The 18,939-nt window shown below is 36.4% G+C and overlaps 1 protein-coding gene across 2 annotated transcripts; it reads right to left on the bottom strand.

The window, feature by feature from the left end:
• Positions 1 to 598: 598 nt before the first annotated feature.
• gdpd2 (glycerophosphodiester phosphodiesterase domain containing 2) lies at positions 599 to 18,881 on the bottom strand. Of its 2 annotated transcripts, none has more exons than XM_008420761.3 (16): positions 18,789 to 18,881; positions 14,226 to 14,376; positions 11,382 to 11,485; positions 11,182 to 11,275; positions 11,038 to 11,097; positions 10,855 to 10,953; positions 9,928 to 10,018; positions 6,941 to 7,089; positions 6,519 to 6,604; positions 6,220 to 6,364; positions 5,920 to 6,135; positions 5,702 to 5,847; positions 2,998 to 3,145; positions 2,764 to 2,846; positions 2,659 to 2,687; positions 599 to 1,733 (listed from the first exon to the last, which is right to left on the bottom strand). In XM_008420761.3, exons 2-16 carry the CDS (start codon positions 14,307 to 14,309, stop codon positions 1,693 to 1,695), a joined length of 1,575 nt encoding a protein of 524 aa, XP_008418983.2. In that variant the 5' UTR covers positions 14,310 to 14,376; positions 18,789 to 18,881; the 3' UTR covers positions 599 to 1,692. The 2 variants fall into 2 exon arrangements, with proteins under 2 accessions (XP_008418983.2, XP_017162590.2); XM_017307101.2 differs by lacking the exon at positions 18,789 to 18,881 and adding an exon at positions 18,165 to 18,275.
• Between the last annotated feature and the right edge of the window lie 58 nt (positions 18,882 to 18,939).

Genomic DNA, 18,939 nt, shown 5'->3' with positions numbered 1-18,939 from the left:
TATGTTCAGATAAATAGTTGTAATAAAATTAATCATGCAAAAATAAGAATACATTCGGATTATACTTTTAATAAGCACTACAGCTAGATCTTCAATAAGATAAATAAAACCGGGTATTGTTTAAAATGGTCTAATTATTGGTGCATTAAACAGCATGCAATATGGTTGCCAGTAGTCCGACTCACTGCTTTGTGTTTTTTGTATTTTTTATTTTACTTATTGTTTACTTATTTTTCTAACAAAATAGAAATATCTTTTATTGCCCCACAGTGGGGAAATCCCAGTGTCACAGCAGCAAGTTCCGTGTGAGCATTTATATTTACACAAAGGTAAAACAGTAACAACAAAAACAATATTCAATAAGTAAGGACAACAGTTACAACATGAGAAAATAATACTGTGCATGAAAAACACCATACTCTGTATACAAGGCTTTAAATTGATTAATTTGTTTTTATTTTAAATCTGTATTTAAAAAAATATTAACATAATTTTAAAAAAAGCTATTCCACCAAATTTATTGTAATTTTGTACAATATTAATTCAGTGCAAAACACACCTTTAAATGAAAATTATACAAATGTTATTGTTTCTATAAAAAATAATGTACATCACAGTTATCACAGTTATCTAGATTCATTAATCTTTCTGAGTTCACTGTAAAAATTTAGAAAAGGTCTCATTTCTGCAAACTGGTTATGCTTAAAGGTTGAAAACGAACACAGCCTATTACAATGTCTTAACTTTATTTCTTGTCAATCAGATTCAAAATAAATGAATCCTTTTTTTGACTGGATTTTACACAAGACATGCCACATTGAAAAATGTCAAAACATTTGAAATATTTTATCGTCAGTTTTCTATGTCACAAAAATCTGATAAATGTTGGATCCAAAAGTAATGGACCCCATATTGGAGAGATTTTGACAGTTCTGTAATTTTCATACTTTCTTCTTAACTCATAAAATGGATCAAATTTGGGTTGTTGTTGTTGTTTATTCCCTGAGAATAAAGTGTTGGGATTACACACAGAATACAACTCAAACAGCAGCACACACACAAAATAACAAACATTTTGGTTAATTTGGCTCAGGTTACAGATATGTTTTTTATGGCGTAGTGGAGCTGTAGTTTAGCTCAAAATGATTCATACTCATGGCAGACTTATGTTTAAAGTTGTCTTTTAATTTTACCAATGTGATTTTTTTTTTGACTGGCATTAATAATAGTGTTTTAGAGTAACCCAGTCAAGAGTCTCATCTTGAATCTGATAGGAAATCTGACAACTTGGACTTGTAAAAATGTAAACTCTAAATCCACCAAGGTTATGAAACATTTCAGGCTTATTCGTAGCTTTCCTTATATCGTACAAAAATATAGTGCAAAGAGAAAGCAGTTCAGAACTTAATACAATCAGAAGGTCAAAGGCACTGTATTTTATTTAGCAAAAAGATAAACCTTTAAACGTAAAAACCCTTGCAACCAAACGCCATCCAGTGGCATATTAATGATATGTGAATAAAATCTTTTTAAAAATCCAGTAAAAAATAATTTCTTGTTTCACAGCTTAATACAAAAATGTGTGGTGATGACACTTTAGTTCTTTCTTTAGCCCTGATGAAGCTTTAAGCCGCTGTGGTGACCCAGAAATGGATCCAAGATGGCTTTAGGTCTTCTGATGCCTGTCGAAGTTCAAGCTAAATTTGAGGCCATCAGAGGCAAAAGCGTTGATTCTTCATGGTACAGAAAGAAAAAAAAAGATATATCAATACCTGTTATTGACAAGGAAAATTATTTAAAAGTTTCAGCTGCAAGAAAAATTGAAATTCTTAAGAACGCTTAAGGTGGGAATATTACCTGGGCTTAAAGATGCAGTAACTTTAACAAAAATGTGTTTCTTCCATATTTATATTACCATAATTTATTTGATTGATTGATTGATTGATTGATTGATTGATTGATTGATTGATTGATTGATTGATTGATTGATTGATTGATTGATTGATTGATTGATTGATTGATTGATTTGTTAAAACTGCCTCCATTTTGTGACAGAATGTTATAAGACAGATAATCTATGAAAAAAGTCAAGGTCCTCCACCTCCTTCCAGTGCTACTACTGTGGTCTGCAAACAATAGTACCACTCCCAGTCAAAAACAACCAATCAGAACCAGGAAGAAGGTCTTAGCGTGTCAATCCACCTCATGTATGCGCTGCTAAGTGTACTGTAGCTTACCGTTACAGTAAAACCAATTATCTCCCGTCATTAGTGACCATGCTAACTAGCCTTAGCATTCGTAGCAGGCTATGTTGTGGTGAGGAGGCAGCGTTCAAAGGGAGGAGACGAGCATTAGAGTGATTGACAGCGCTAAGAACCTCCTCCTGGCTCTGATTGGTTATTTCAGACTTAGTGGTGTGTTTCTTCAGTTAGTACTGGGAGAACTGGTAGAAGGCAGAAGAGCTCAAGCTTTTCTCAGATTATGTGTCTTATACTGTCACAACAAATATGTAGTAACATCTATTTGTTAACTGCAGCTTTAATCAAGTGACATTAATTTATTAAAACAAGAAAACAGGCAGTAGATTAGTTGATATTTAAATTAAGTAAGGGTTGCATATGTAGGATGATGTGTAGATTTTCTTTTAACTAATTTTACCTTCTCTGTGATGGGAGCTTTTGTTTTTCCTGCCACACGCAAAGAAAAAGATTAGTGCAAAATTATCAACATTTTTCAATAAAAAAAAAATTGCAGTTAGCTTACCGGTGATAGACAAAGACAGCAATCATTATCAAAATGGATGCAGCATCTACTGAAATCCATAATGTTCTATAAACAGAAAGTGCCTGAAACATACAAACCAGGGTCACAGAGTTCAGAAAGAAGTGGTACAAAACGGAACCATGAAAGTGTTGGATGATCAGTTGATAATTAAACCGCTGGAGTGGGAAGAACAAACAAGCAGCCGCTGTTACTGCATGTGTGCACATCACTCACCATGGTCCAGTCAGGCTGCTCCATTTTGCTAAACACCTGGCAGTTGTTAGTAGTGACTGAACTGGCTCCTGCACACCACAGCAGAGAGAACATCCAGCGCTCATTGACCACATACATGTTCACTTTAACGCCGCCATTTCGAAGGTCCCTGTCGGATATAAACTCAGCATGAGGTACAAAAGAACATTCAGGACTGTAATATTGTAAACACATAAAGGCAGCAGATGGGTTATACCATAAACTAGGAATAAATTCAAAGCAGGAACCATAAATGCCCATACTGTGTGTATTTAAGTAAAAGTATGTTTGTAACTGTGTGTAAATGAATGACCCAGCTGCAAAATTAAAACCATCTGCTTAACACTGAGCAGTTTTTGCACTGTGACATTGCTTATTATCCTGCTGTTGCTATGGGGAGGAGTGTTTGGTCTGCAGCACAGTGTAGGTGGATGGTTCGTGTCACAGTAGCATCAGAATGAATACCAGCAGCACCCAAGCTTGTCTTCAACAATAACCCAAATCAGCCCTCAGGTGCTGAATTTTAATATTGCATCGCTTATTGCAAATGGAATTTAAAAACGGAGTTAAATATTTTATCTTAATGTGATATTTAGAATTGTTTGATGATGTGAAACCTTTCAACAAGGAATCTTGTTGAAAGCGAGCAAAATCCTGTTTTACATCATTGTACATTTCCAATTGTCTTTAAAATGCTTCAAATTGGCACATCTATATAAGTTGGTCTTTTAGCGATTTAAAGATTTATGTAAATACATTAGAAAACTGCAAAGAAAACCACCAGAAAGTAACCCAAAATAGGCATGGGCATGTATTTTATTACAGCCTTTTGTGAAAATTACCTTTTTTTTTAGATTTTAACACACAAACCTAAGGAAACTATAGAATAAGTATCTACAAAATTGGCCCATAAATCAAAAATATTGCACCGTATTGTCCTGTTGTTGTTTATAGATAAACTCTGAAAGTATAAGTTGATATAATTAGTTGACCTCTCTCAGGTCTAGCCTGCAGTCTGCTGCTTTACAAACATGCCTCTTGCACTGTGTCACCTGTGGTATAAATACAGCACTACCTTAATAACAGTCTTGATTGATGAAACTTAAGCTTCCACAACATGGCTGCCTGTGTTTTCGCAACTATCAACTGTCATAGTTGTCTGACTCATAAGTGAGGAAAGAGTAGCTCCTTCAGGGTGCCGCCACTTTACTCTTCGCTGACAGCAATCAGACGTTTGTCTGGCATTTCATTAGAAGGACTTATAAACTCTACATACAGTATTATGGAAAATGTTGCAGCTTTGAAGTCGTAGCTATTCCTTTAGCAATTTTGTCATCATAAACAACTTTGATGCCAAATAGTGGGTGCGTGGGTTTTTAACAACCAAATGTTACAGTCAATCACCAGCCACTGTTTTCATCCTCAGTTTAACGTGGATTATATCTCGCTCAGTGAATTTTGGTTCATTGTATCCTATTTCTGGGCTATTTAAACTACGGTTTGCCTTGACAACAGTAGTCTTACCACATCTAATCCAGAGTGGATTTGCAGAAGTGGATAGACTCACATTGCTGTCAAGGCAATGCGACTTTCATCATCTATTCCATAAAAAAGTTCCTTGCACACTTTGCATGCATTTAAATCTAAACTACCAAAATATTGATCAATATTTTTCAAACTGTTTTGTTTTTGTATTAGTCTTTTACAGACTTTTATTTTTTTTTTTACATCTGACAAAAGTTAAGGATCTACTGATATACTAAACTAACCTTAATTGGCCAGAAGAGGGCAGTAGCTAGAGTCTCTGTTATGTTTTAGATCCAAATGAAGGCAAAATGAAGATGAAATGAATGTGTCAGACATTGAGACTTAATATTCCTTGTGATTCTTTAGAATAAAAGAAACTGTTTGTTTACTCTAAAGATGAACTTAAAGAACTAAAGAGATCAGAAAATGATCTTAAAGTCATCAGGTGGATTTCCTCAGCCATGAACAACACGCTGCAAATTCAGAAAACATCTAAGCCAAGCAAGACATGGCCCTAAGAGTGAAGCTCTTTTAGAAATAGTCCTCTCATAAGTGGCAATATTTAATATTGGCCAAATGGGCTTTTGCCCAGGGTGTTTATCAGCAGGGGTGCAAAAGCACAACAAGTTAAACTAAATGTAAATGTTTTCTCAGTATCAGTTTATTTTCTCTTAATTAAAAGTTTCCAGATCAGAAATCTCAGAGATTTAGCTTGTGTTGATCGTTGGGGACACATGCCACACAGGCATGACCAGGCATGCAAATGTAAACATGATCAATAATAAGTTTTGTTGTATAAATGTGAAAATCCAGTGTCACAAAGGAATGCAGCGGTTAATGTTTTTGCTGCATCGCAACACTTCCAAAAAGTCAGTGAACTGCTCCGATTCATGAACTCCTTTAAACATGTTGCAACACTGTTTTTCATTCCTTAGTAAATGTTTTATGACTGCTCATCCGTTTAACAACACCCCTTTAGGTTCGGGACGTTATTCGGCTGTATCCCCTTGAGCCAAGTTTCACATGTAAAGCACTGGCACCTTGTCCAGACATGCTTCTATTCACTACACTACTCTGCATGCCAAACCCAATAAAAACAGTATCTGCAGACAATCTAAGTGTTTTTTTTGTTGGTTTTCATCTTGTTCTTAGGTCGTACCTGATTTCATCTGCAGACAGGTCACTGTATTTAACATTAAGGTGAGCTCCATTTTGTGCAGACATCTCTTTTGTATTGTTGTACACCTGGATGAAGCTTGAAGTCTTCTTCACATATTCTCTGTTTTGTGGTGGAAGCCAGTAGATCTAGAAAAAGACAAGACTTTAAAATCCTGCAAAATGAAATGTTTTCAAACTTGCAAGGACATTTGAACCTACCAATTCGTGGTTGATGCCTGAATCCAAGATCACTTTCACAGTGTCCTCAGTGTCATTAGTGTTACTACAATTTTCGGGACGATACAAGTCAAATATAATGGAAATATTGTGCAGTTTGGCGAGGTCTAGAAGCTGCGTCAGTGTAGGAATAGTCTGTATTTCAGCTCTCTCTCTCTGGCTTTTGTTGAGCAGGTGAACGGTTTGAAAAGGATCGTTCTGGAAAGACAGATCATTTTAGTGTTTTTTGCTCGTTTTAAAATTCAAACTTGTAGCAAGGCTCATATCAGAGGCAGCACTCACCTCTATGAACCATTTCCCTGCATTTAGAGACTGCAGCTTGCTTATGTCCACCTGATTGCCACAAGAAATCTTTTGTGTATCATTTGTTGTTCTTTTGAGGAATTCGTTCTTATTGTCGTGCATCAGAAAGGGAATTCCGTCTTTGCTAAATGAACAAACAATAATTATTGAGACTCCTGTAAATGCTTCATTTTTATCTGCCACATTTACAAACAATCCTCACAAAAGCATTGATGATAAATGATAATAGAAATATTAAAGGGCAAAATGAATAAAAGCGGTAAACAATTTAACCCTACCTGAGCTGCACATCAGTCTCAAATACTTTTACTTTGCACTCTGTTGCACTCCTTTCAAAGGACATCATGGTGTTCTCTGGTGCCAGCTGAACACAGTCAGAACATATGAGTGAGAAACTTTTTTTGCACAAACTACCCTGAGGCTGTGAGAGCACACAAAACTCAGTGCACATTATATTAAATGGAGCTTATTGTTGATCGAGCAGCAGAGCATGGCTGCAGCTGCTGGCCATATGGGGCCCCTCATATGACTTGCAACGGTGCAACACTTTCAAAAATAAGAAAAAATGCCTTGTTGTTGCCCAACACACAATCAATATTGATTCTTAAATAAATAAGAAGCTTCAGTTAAATATTACTGCACTTCTTTCCATGCAGGTTGTTTATTTTTAAGTTTTTGTCTTGTTCAAAAGGATGCTCACCATTGGTGCTCCTCTGTGGCCCCAGAGGTCTGGTTTAGTCAAATTTATTTCCTTTATGTCGATCAAACAGGGTGAGTGGATGAGCAGGGGACACAGATAGATGAATGCCGACAAAATAAGGAATGATGCTGCAATCAGGAACTTTGATTCTGGAAAGAAAACAAGACAGCCAACTGTTTATGCTGAGTAGGTTTGTGTATGGTTTCACACTATCATCTTTAGAGGTTTGAAGGACTAGCAGCAGGATGTCAGCGTTGATTTCATCTTTGCAACATACTGTCTTCACCACTTTTCACTAAAGTCAATTATTGGCAAAAACAAACTATACATAATGTACGAGTGATGTCAAGTAGTCAATTAATTATTAGCTGCATTAATCAAAAAGTAGGTTGATATATAAATGTTAAATAAATGAAGAAGTTTGCTTGTTTTACACTTGACTGTCCCTCCCTGCCCTTGCCTGTCCTGCCTGCTCTGTTTTGTCCTGTCTTTTTCTATATTTTTTTTAGCTTTTCTTTGCACATCCTACCAATCTACAAATTATGGATCTGGTCAACCGATCTCTCAATGCAATTGATCAAATTTTCTTGACGAGAAGACTGGGCACAGGAGAGCTCTCTTGACCTGCGGGGACACACCCGGCGGGATTAGCCTGGATTTATTCATGATAACGGGATTTCTGCTGTTTGGAGCTTGCGGATTCCTGGCTTACTGACAAATTTGTGACGGACTTGGCCGAAATAGCGAACGCTCAGACTTGTGGTGTGGACAGAGACACAAGTTGGATGTGAGCCTTGCTGAGACTCGCAGCCCAGCTGAGGACTCTAAAACTCACTAATGGGATGGAATCAATCTTGGAGAAGTTGCTAGTTTCGGTTCAGTGGAACGACCAAGCTAATCTGGATAATTGGGAACTGAGATGTATCGGAGAGACTTTAGGGAAGATTGAAATTTATAATCTACCCGACCAAAGACATTCTGTATCTGAATTGGCTTTCCCCATGTTGCCTTGGAAGGGCAGCATGTTTCCAATCTCCTTGAAGATATGTAAACATAACGCTCCGTCCCACCTCACCCCCTCCTGTTATCCATGCAGCTGTGGAGCTGAGCGCTCCCAAGGATGTTCCTCGATAACAACATCTTTATAGGACTTCTGCCGGCAGGCTGAGCAACGTTGTTTCATGGCCCTGTGACGTCACCGCTTTCACTCATGTCTTTGTTTTGCCCACTGTTTTGTCTGAATGTTGCCATTTGCGATAATGTGTCCTTTCCTCTTAGAAACTGTGGAGCACTCACTTTTAACCCAGAAAAGTTATTAGAACAAACTTGAAATCCAGAGATTCTAGTTTATTAGTCATTATTTAGCTTATTTTTTAGAAACTGTAGAGTATTCACTATTTAGGCCAATATTAGGTTAATTTTAGACTATTATGCAGAGACTCATATTATTGCAACCCAGAAAAGGAATTAGAACGAACTTAGAATCCAGAAAAAAATTTTTGGTAACACTTTATTAGAAGGGCTGTGCATAAGACTAACATGACACTGTCATAAACATGACATAACACCAGTCATGAACATAAAGAAGTCTTTATGAACGTTTATGACAGTTGTCATGAAGTGTCATTTGGTAAATAATGACACTTTTAATGCAAAGTTGCTCTAAAAGTTGCATTAAAAGTCCATTAAAAGTGCCAACTTTGCATGATTTTGTAAATAATGACACTTTTATTGCAAAGTTGGCATTTTTAATGGACTTAGACTGAAACACTTAGAAACCTGATTATTTAAATATAAATCATTATAAATCATAGAGGGCTTTTTTTGTTTTTACCATGACTGTAAATGTATTCACAATTTTTTTTCAAAAGCTACTTGCTTGTTAAATTAAATGTCCAAGCAAAACCCATTTCTAAAATATAGATGAGTTTAAGCCAACCAATCATTCTGAATTTTAGAGAAAAAACACAGAAATTCACAAAGCTCGCTAAAAGTTTTAGCGTTTTTTTTTTTTTTTAGAGTCAACCTCTTCAGATCTCAAACTGCAGTTGAAGTTTTTCCAAATAATTTTATGGCAATTTGTTCATCTGCTCCTGAAGACGAGCTTCGCTTGACACGGAGAGATTGTTTGTTAGAAAACCTGCTAAGCATGTGTAAAGTGGTAGCTGTTTGTTCAGCAGTTAATCTTCATGACAAAATGTAAAATGTCATGTTTTTTGACAAATTGTCAAAAAAAAAAAAACACTATTTAAAATCTCATCTTACAGGTTAAAGGAGGTACTGTCCTATGTTGCGCAATGCCTCATGTTTACCTTGGCTCCTGCTGTCACTTTTGGCTCAGCATCAGAATGAAACTGTGACAGAGATTTCTGTTTTTTTACTATTATACTTCTAACTGACACAAACAGCCATTACTGTGTTGCTTGTCATAGTTGAAAAGGATTTGTTTACTAATGTGCTAGAAAAACAGGTGTCCAACTTTCTCTCTCATTCTGGTAAAAAATAAAGAAATGTAACAATAAAAAGTGAGGATAAGCGTTGGGATGAAGAATACCAAATTGGTGTCGTACATATGGATTAAGTAGAAAAACAAACTGAAATGTATTTTGAACTGAAATGTTTTATTCCTTTAAAAATAAACACCCACATTTGTCCTTCATTTTTTAAAGAATGGCAGAAGCTGTAAAAGATTTGAGTGTTGCTGTTAAAGAAAATTAATTTCCTTTTCTTACATTCATTTTGAACTGCAAGTTCAAAATGAATCTGTAATAACAAAGCAGATCTGAAATGCATGTTAAGCTTATCTGGCTCTAAATGTTGCATAATGTACTCACATTCCCTCACATGAGTAGTCACTTCGTGATTCATAACTATTACAAATTATTTAATGACTAATCCTGCAACTGAATTTATGTCTCATGAAATCAGTCTATGCAATGGTGCAGATGAATCATGTGTTTATTTACTGACATGGATGTGAAACTCACTTTCCTGGACCTGGTTGAAGGACTGGAAGACCAACCAGCTCAGCAGGGTCAAGGCTCCAACAGCACCGAATTGTAAGAAAGGAGCCGTGTACTGCAAAGAGAGAACAAAAAAATAAAAAGGTCAGCTTGGAGTCTGGAGTTAAACCTCTACATTGTGCTTGGCAATAAAAACTATTACAATAATTTAGTGAGAAACGGAAAATGTAAATGGCTATAATAAAGGTAGGCTTTAAAATTCAATGAGACAGACATTACACATGCCCTTTAGGCCTTTTGGAGAAAAAAAACTGCAAACTGAAGTGTGAAGTCGATTTGCATTTTCCGGTCATACTCAAACATATTTGCATTTTAAAAACAGTATGCACAAGTTACAGTAATTTACAGTCTTTCAAAATGAAAAACTGTTGGCTGCTGCACTTCCTGCTTTATTTGTAGCATTAAGTTTATAAAGCAGAAAATGTATTTCTTCTCAGGTTTTATCTGCAAGCCCTAAAATATGTTACAGCTGATTTATCAGGAACTCGTATAACAGCAGAGAAAAGATGCTAGTGTCTGCAGCTGATTGATTTCTATCAAAGAAGACTGTATGGTGGAAATGAATCAAACTTCAATCAGGTTTTAGTTTAGGGGTGTGCATATTTATGCAACTAAGTTTTTATATGCCTGTCAAACTGATTTTTCTGTCAATTATAGGATATATGACACATCAAAGGGTGAAAAAAAGTTACGAAACAATCATTGAGCCGATTTTTCAAGTCTCATAAACGTAAAATGATATAAGGGCGCTTAGAGAGTCAAGAAACATTGCATTGCTTCTCTTATGTTAATGTAATATCAATAACAACAGGCATTGGAAAAAAATGGCAAAGAAATAAAAAACTTGATCAGGTGAATCCCCAACTTTGATGATCCACACACTCACTGTACCTGAAGTGAAAGAGGAACAATATGCCATTCTTCTGGCTGTTTAAGGGTCATTGCTGAAATCATAGCAACGATGAGCAGCACTCCAAAACATATCAAAGCCTGCATATCAGAAAAGAAAATGTGATAGTTAGTGCTGTGTTTAAATCTGATCTTCTATGTTGAACAAGTGAAGGTTTGTTCTACCTTGTGGATCCAGTGTAAGTCAAGATTTTCTCGTAAGACAACTTGGACCAGTGCAAAAAGCTGCAATCAAGATAAAATGTTTACGTTTAGACAGAAACAGTTGAAGAAATCCAATTTTATTCAATTTGATATGATGCTTCTCACCACCAGAAGAAGGCAGTAGCTGGCAAACAGGGCAAAAATGATCATGGCCACCATGAAGTAGTTCATGTGCTTGTGAAGATGGGAGAATAACAACCTAATAATAGAACAGAAGAGATTAGGACTCGGGTAACAGAGCAAAAGCCACCACTGAAAACAAAAAAGCAAGAATGGGTCCTTGGTTTCCTGTTGTGATCACTCACGTATTAAAATCATCTCGGTCGTTGAAGATGACCAGCCAAATGTAAAGCCAGCAGACGGAAATTAGGGCCCCAACAGTGACCATTATGCACCAGCAGGTTGAGCGCTGTGGCAAAAATATAAGATCATCATTTGTTAGGTTTCTAGATAAAAATGATGCAGGTCATGCAGGTAAGTGAGGTGAAAGATTTTAAACATTCTCTCCTTGTTGACTTTGTGCTCCTTACCGTGACAGCTCAACTAAAACATCCCTTTATATTTTCTCAGGTAAACACACCTGCACTTTTACAATGGAAATGATAGGACATCGTCATTCTCCTTCTCTTTGTACTCCAGGTAAATCTAGCAAAACCTGTCAAGGCTTGTCAGTTTCTACATTGTTTTTGGCACAAACTGGAACCATTAGTCATCACATCTTCATCACCTTTTTATTAGTGTTTTAGCACTCTCTGACAAGCAAAACGGACCGTTTTTAATTTAAAATGTGATTAACAGAAGACAAACTTATTTGTAATATTTGTTTTTGAAGATTTCAACCGTTTGTAGACTATTAATCTGTGGTTACTGGGAATAAAAGTTCTGCTCAATACTTTAAGTTATCCTTAACATTAATAAAACAGCTAAGGTCCGTAAATTTACAGAGGTGCAACTCAATAAATTAGAATATAACAAAAAAGTTTATTTCACTTATTTAAAAAATAAAAAGGGGAAAGCCATACAAATATGACATGAAGATTCTTTATATTTCAAACATTTACTTCTGTAGTGTTTTTATTACAAACACAATAATTTGTTCAGCAAACAATTAGAATATTATATGAAAGGAGACTGTTTACAGAGTGCTGTATGAAAGTATATTAATGGAAAGTTAAGTGGAAGGACAAAATGTGGTTAAAAAAAGACAAATACCAAGGAAACAACTAATTTAAATGCGAGTTTGGAGCTTCAGGACAGATGCATCAGATATGGACTTTTTAGCTGAATTAAGTGGTTCAAGATCCACCACACACTGACAGATCCATAAAACAGGATGTTGCATTCTTTGAGTTATACCTCTCCTGAACCAGAGGCAACATCACAAAACTGACTCGACTACTGCACAGAGGTCCAAATGTAAGATTTAAAGAACTCATTGTCCTGGACATAGAATACAAGCTCCATCATGTTCAATAGGACTTCTCCTACTTAGACATTTGATCTGCTGGCTTTAATCCACTTGTTTTACCAAGAACACTTCACGTTTCCCTCTTCTGTCAAGCTTTATGCTGATTTTGTTTTCCAGCAGGAGTTAGCAGTTGCCCACACTGCCAAAGATGCCAATACCTGTTGTAACTATCACTGTTCTTGATCGGCTAGCAATGGAGTATTGTCAACAGGAAGATGAAACACCAGACCTAACAATGCAGAAAAGCTGCTGTTGAAACAACCTGGGCTTCCTCACCACTCCAGCAGGGCCCCAGGCCTGTAGTAATTCATGCCAAAGAAGCCTGAAACTGCAGAGTTTTCATTAGCTGTAATCCATAATCAAAATCAAGAGATACAAGAACATGAAATATATCACTGTGAATTTGACTGTGATGCAGCTGTTGCTCAATGGCAAGTGTAGCTGCTTGGGATTTTGAATCTGTGGCTTTGATTCCAGCTTCTTTCTTGTGCCACATTTTAATGTGGCCCTGGGCAAGGCACTTAAAGCCAAGTCACCCACTGGTCTATGTATTGTGGTATGAACATGTCTCGGTTTGTGCATGCAACTAGGCGAACGTGTCTCTTGTGTAAAGCACTTTGAGCGGTTGGTAGAGAAAGCTAAAAATAATAATAATAAATACATCCGTTCATCATTTCTTTTTCTTTTTTTTTACTGAATTACTGTTAATTGACCTTCTCTATCGACTAAAAATTAATTGATAAGCAGCTATTTTCTCAAAAACCCGAGTTTTGTCTTGTGGTAAGAGGTCCAACCTTCTTTCCATAACATAAAGGCTAATTTTCATAGCATGCTAATGTAGCTCCATCATGCAGAACCTCTGCTGAAAGACAATCAAGTGTTTATTTCAAAACAGAACCGCATAAAGTGCATCATATATCCCACACCAGACTGGACCATTTCACTTTTCCGTTCTGGTATGCTGTTGCCATTTTTATTCCTATATCAACTGACTCCACTTAAAGCTGCAGTACGCAGCTTTTATAAAAAACATGTCTTTTTACATACATGGTAACTGTTGCCATGTTGTGATGGTTTGTGATGAAACAGAGAATCTGTGAAAAGATCAATCTTCACTCTGAACTACTGTTGCTGGCTGAACAAATACACCGCTCCCAACCAAAAACAACCAATCAGAGCCAGGAGGAGGGTCTTAGTGCTGTCAATCAATCTCATGTTTATTGCTAAATGTGCTAGTGGTAGAGAAACAACTTAATGTAACTGGAAAACTGTTTATCCACCGTCGTCAGTGGCCATATTAACTAGCCTGAGCATTCACTACCGGTGAAGCCGGGGGAGGGATGAGCAGCACCACATGGGGGTGATTGACAGCAATAAGACCTGACACTGATTGGGTGTTTCTTATTAGCCCTGGGAGCGCTGAAAGAAGGCGGAGAAACTTGATTTTTTTTCCCCAGGCTATCTGTCTCATACCATATTTCATCAAATAAGTAAAAAAAAATTATTTTTAAAATAAAAATTACATACTGCAGCTTTAAAAATGACCAGAGGCGCCCTCTTCTGGATGGTGGGAAACTACAACCCTGAGAAAGTCTAAATTGCTTGGAATTCATTTTAATCTGATAAATCATTGATTGACAATTAAATTTGTATGGACCTGAAATTTTTTATGTATACGTACCTTGTTCTCGTTGTCCCTCTGCTCCTCTCGACGGCAGCTAAAGAAAGCTCTGCTGAAACCTCTGCAACATCTGCCCAGGGCCATCACAGCTCTTTAAATTCACAGTGAAGAAAATGTCTGGAGGAGGATGGAGGAACTCTTATAATCCTTTCTGTGGACACAGAAAAGAAAGGCTAGTCTCATTCATCTCCCCAAGCACATGGAGCAATGAGGGAGGGGATAGAAAGCAAATGAGGCAGAGGTTCTTTGGGTGCTAAGGCAATTTCTCAAAGGAGTCTGTGTACAAAAGAGGGGATAGTCACTAGCCTACAATGGCCAACACCATGGGGTATTGAGCGCTGCACAGTCGGTCCTGGGAGAGAACTCTAGCTTTTTGCAGCACAAATGGTCACAGTGACAGGCACAGCCAAGCACCGATAGCCTAAGCAGGAAACAAACTCCCAGTGAGTAAAAAGCTGCAAACAGAACAGCTGGACCTGAAAAACAGCTAAAAGTGTACAAGGGATTAGGCTGTCCATCACCTTTCTAGAAATGGGTCATATAACAAGATAGTCGACATGTTGGGACTCGGCATCCTTCAGTTGTGCCAGGTTTTGGTTGCCCGCACACGTAAAGGACATGGGAAACGGTCCTGTCACTTGTGTCACTCCAAGATGAGTTATTTGGGGCATCAGTTGTGAAATCTACTGTTTTACGACCCGTTTCTCGCTAGACCTGCTTTCACTTGAGATTCTGCCAGTTTCCTTATCACTTGAGTGGTTTTCGTTTTTACAGATAAAGTCCTCCGGGTCTTCACTTGAGGCTTCAAAGTTAGCTGATAGGATCAAGTGAAGAAAGATAAATCTTAATGTTGCATGCTGCTCTGAAAAAGGTTGAAGCCTTACTGGTGGTTCATGAGATTTAATTACTTCAAAAGCACATTCCATTCATCATAGCACTGAAATCCACACATCACCACTGTAAGAGCTGAAACACGTAAAAGATGAGTGTAACTAAGCTTTTTACAATGTTTCCATTTATGTGCTACTTTAGGTTTATGCCACGTAAACCTATTAACAGACAGAATACAGATTGAAATAAATAATAATAATAATAATACTTTATTGATCCCCTAAATGGAGAACATTTTATATATATTTTTTAAATATATTTTTTAGAATTAAATCCTTGTAGCACCTTTTCCCTCTTTATAGCTGGTGCCAGTATTAAACAATGTTTAAACACGTTGCTTCGTGGAAAAACAAAGTGCCGTATAACTACGAACTGCTGTACTAACTGCTGTAACTGCAGTGACTTACTAACTGGAGTTATTTGTATGTAAACACAGCGGATGCGCACGCAACTTCACTGTAGAAAGAGTCTGCTCACTGGTTGCCATGGCTACCCGCATTTATCTGGCTGTTTTAAGACAAGCTAGCTTGTTTTCAGCGTACTTACAACAGCGTGATAAAATAAGTTATGCTACCAAATTGACATTAGTTACCCATTGGTGACCAGTGAGTGGATAAATGTCGACAGAAAATGGCCCAAATTTAAGTGGGCGGAGATTATTACTATCAGTATTAAATGAATTTTGTTCACGGTAAGATCGTCACCTCAATGAGAAATGTCGAGTTCTAGTTAAGACCGACATATTCATGATGAGCAAGAGCACCGAAGTAGGGCTCCTAAAATATCCGTTTTCATAATAAAAAAAAAAACAACAATAAAAAACTGAATTCATATTTAGCTTGCAAAGAACAGATGAACAATCATTTCTTCATGTTTTGGTCACAATTAGCAGTTAGCATTAACATCAAAATTACTGGCAAAATGAAACGCATTCAAATTTGCTGTAATAAAAGCACTTATGCTTACACTTAGCATTATTATTGTTTCTATTTATTGTAAAAATGACACCTAGACATTAAAAAACTCTGCTGGAAATAATTTGGAGGATTAGAGTTAATGAGGACTTGTTGGGGCAGGTCTGCATACCTAGTGAAACCAGGAAGTCTTGAACCTAAGCTGAAAGTAGAGCAAGAACTATAGACTAACCACTTTGACAGCTTATGTCACGGTAACAAAAGGACACAAACATGTGATCGTTACCTGAAAACAATATGCTTCTTTGTTACAACAGTCACCCACTTATGAATTTACGAGTTCATTTGTTGTGCAAAATTACTTTCTTCCTTGCAGTTTATGTTGGGGAAGTAGAAAACAAAAATAACCACCTTCTGGCAGAGTAAATTATCACATGTAGAAACAACTTGCAATTTGTTTCACAAAGTTTTCTTTATGACTTCACACCGCATCATGCAACCTATACTCAAAGAACTGTGGATTTCTAAATGAGCTTAATGAGAAATGTTAGAGAGCCAGGTTTATACCGCTGTTTAGATGAAATGAGGTTTAACAAAACAACTTCCTCCTTAAAATAAATGTGAAATCTTTCTTTGTTCTTGTATTGGTGCAAAGGAGTTTATAGTGATAAGAATTGTGATACAAATCTGATAACACAGTTTGGTTTGTTGCTGTTTCTGCTTGAAACCTTTTTCTTCCCCACTGTCAATAAATATAATATACTTGAAAAATGAATAAATAAAATTCGACTGGGCTGCTTAGAGCAACAAATAGATAATCTAATCCAACTGGTGAAAGGGCCAGAGATTGAGTTTTATTTTAAGAGACAAAATGTTAAATTGTTTGTCTTGAAGATTTTTTGTCTTACTTTTTTTTTTGTTTGTTTAAAAAAAGTTTTGTGGCTGTAGTATACTTTTTTTTCAACAGTGGACAGAAGTAGAGCGAAGGGAAAGACGATGAAGCAAAAGACGTGTTAAGGATTGTATCCACTGCATATATTTGTAATTTTGCGTTTTTATGATGTGAAACATTTTGAACAACTATTTCTATGTACAAATAAAACATTTGTAAATAAAATTTATATTTTATTTACATACTTTATTGCTGAAATGTGCCATAGAAATAAACTTGATTGATGATTGATATACGATGCACCTGATCTGTCACTGAGCCACATCTATGTTTTTCTAAAAAGAAAGTGTGATAAGTTTCTTAACATTTTTCAACTTTGTTATCACAATAAATGCCACAAAATAGATGAAAGTTTATTTGTTGTCTTTGCTTACTCAAGATGTTTTTCACCAAACATCTACAAATACTTTATATATTTCAAACATTTTAACTCTTCTTTACCGATGACCCATTTTTAGATTTCAGAGAAGCTTCATTGTTAGAAACCTTTTCAAATTCATTTACTGTTAAATTTTAACCTCCAGCAACTATTTCCTTCTTCCCTTTTTTATTGCATTACTTGGAAAAGGTGACCTTTTATTTATTTCAATTATTAACCAGAAAAACTCCTTTTATACTTTTCCATCTAAAAAGCCTAAAAATACCAATAAAATCTACAATTCTAACATTTTGTCACTGCTGAGATTTATCCTTTTCTCATAATTTTTGTACTTTGATTTCATGTTTTTATTTGAGAAGTATTACTAGCGAACTCAGCTAAAATTTTATGTGTATTTTTATGTACAAATACAAAAATGTGTAGATACAATTTATATTTTATTTACAACCTTTATTGTACCCCCCCCCCAAACTCTTCTTCTTCTTTTTGTACTGTTCAATATAATTTTTTAGAAATGTATTAAATATTGTTCAGAGTTAAGTGTTTTGTGTTCACATAAATACAAAAAGACAAAAAAAAAAAAAGTATATGAGACCAGACTGATAAAACCATTTGGGTTCAGGCTGTTAATTTCATGGCAAACAAATGTGCACATCTGATTAAAGGTCGTCTCCGCTGCATCATGGAGACAAACCCCTCTAATCTAACCACTTAATCATGCTTCTCAAAGAGGATTAAAAGCACGCGCAATGTTTCCACCTAACCCTTCATTACCGAAATGAAACCACGAGTGACACACAGACCTTCAATCCGGCTCACAAACACGCGCTGCTCTTCGGATCCCTTCTCCGTTTGGCTCCTCTACACCTCTGCTTCGCTTCTCGCATCTTTTTGTATGCAGTCTTGATTCGTGGGCTGAATGAAAATTGGTCCTGATGAATGAATGTGGGGGCACGGAGGGGGAAAGACACAGAGAGAGAGAGAGAGAGAGAGAGAGAGAGAGAGAGAGAGAGAGAGAGAGAGAGAGAGAGAGAGAGGGAGGATCCGTGTGCGCTGCGCAGGTAGATGCTCTAAAATGACTTTTATTTTAAAGTGTCGGTATAAAACATAATAAGAAGGGACTTATTTAATTTAAAATGTTGTAAATGTTGCTTAAAGATGCAATATTTACTAAAAGCAGCAAGAAAGTCATCGGTTCTAAACCCGATGTATTTCTTCAATGTCAATGCTTGGATTCTCTCCTCAGTACAAAAACATAACGTTAAGGTAACTGTTTTTTCTAAGGTGTGTGTGAGTGTGTGTGCTTGTCTATAGCTATAGCTACTGTGTGTCGCTCTATTGCCCATTTTCTACGGTAACAAAATGTTTTGGATATTACGGTCAGTAACTGTTGGTGTTTCACAATTTTCTACCGTAAATTTACTTACTTTTTTGCAGTTTCGACTTACGGTATAGTTCCATGTAATTCCTACGGTAATGAGATGTTTTTGGATATGACGGTCAGTAACTGTTGGTCTTTTACCGTTTGTTACCGTTAATTTACTGACTTTTTTTTACAGTACAGTAAGTCGACACTGC

The sequence above is a fragment of the Poecilia reticulata genome, chromosome 10 (assembly GCF_904066995.2).
Source record: "Poecilia reticulata chromosome 10, P_reticulata-male-v2, whole genome shotgun sequence".
NCBI classification, from domain to species: Eukaryota; Metazoa; Chordata; class Actinopteri; order Cyprinodontiformes; family Poeciliidae; genus Poecilia; species Poecilia reticulata.
Note: the sequence above shows the minus strand (reverse complement) of the source record. Positions and strands in the feature narration are given on the sequence as shown.

Bases quoted from the DNA above. Each gene is read 5' to 3' on its own strand.
- gdpd2 (XM_008420761.3), bottom strand. From the start codon at position 14,309: ATGGCCCTGGGCAGATGTTGCAGAGGTTTCAGCAGAGCTTTCTTTAGC. The intron at 11,486-14,225 runs GTACGTATACAT...TTTTTGCCACAG, and splicing joins AGAGGGACAACGAGAACAAG to CGCTCAACCTGCTGGTGCAT. The intron at 6,365-6,518 runs GTAGGGTTAAAT...TTGTTCATTTAG, and splicing joins GAGACTGATGTGCAGCTCAG to CAAAGACGGAATTCCCTTTC.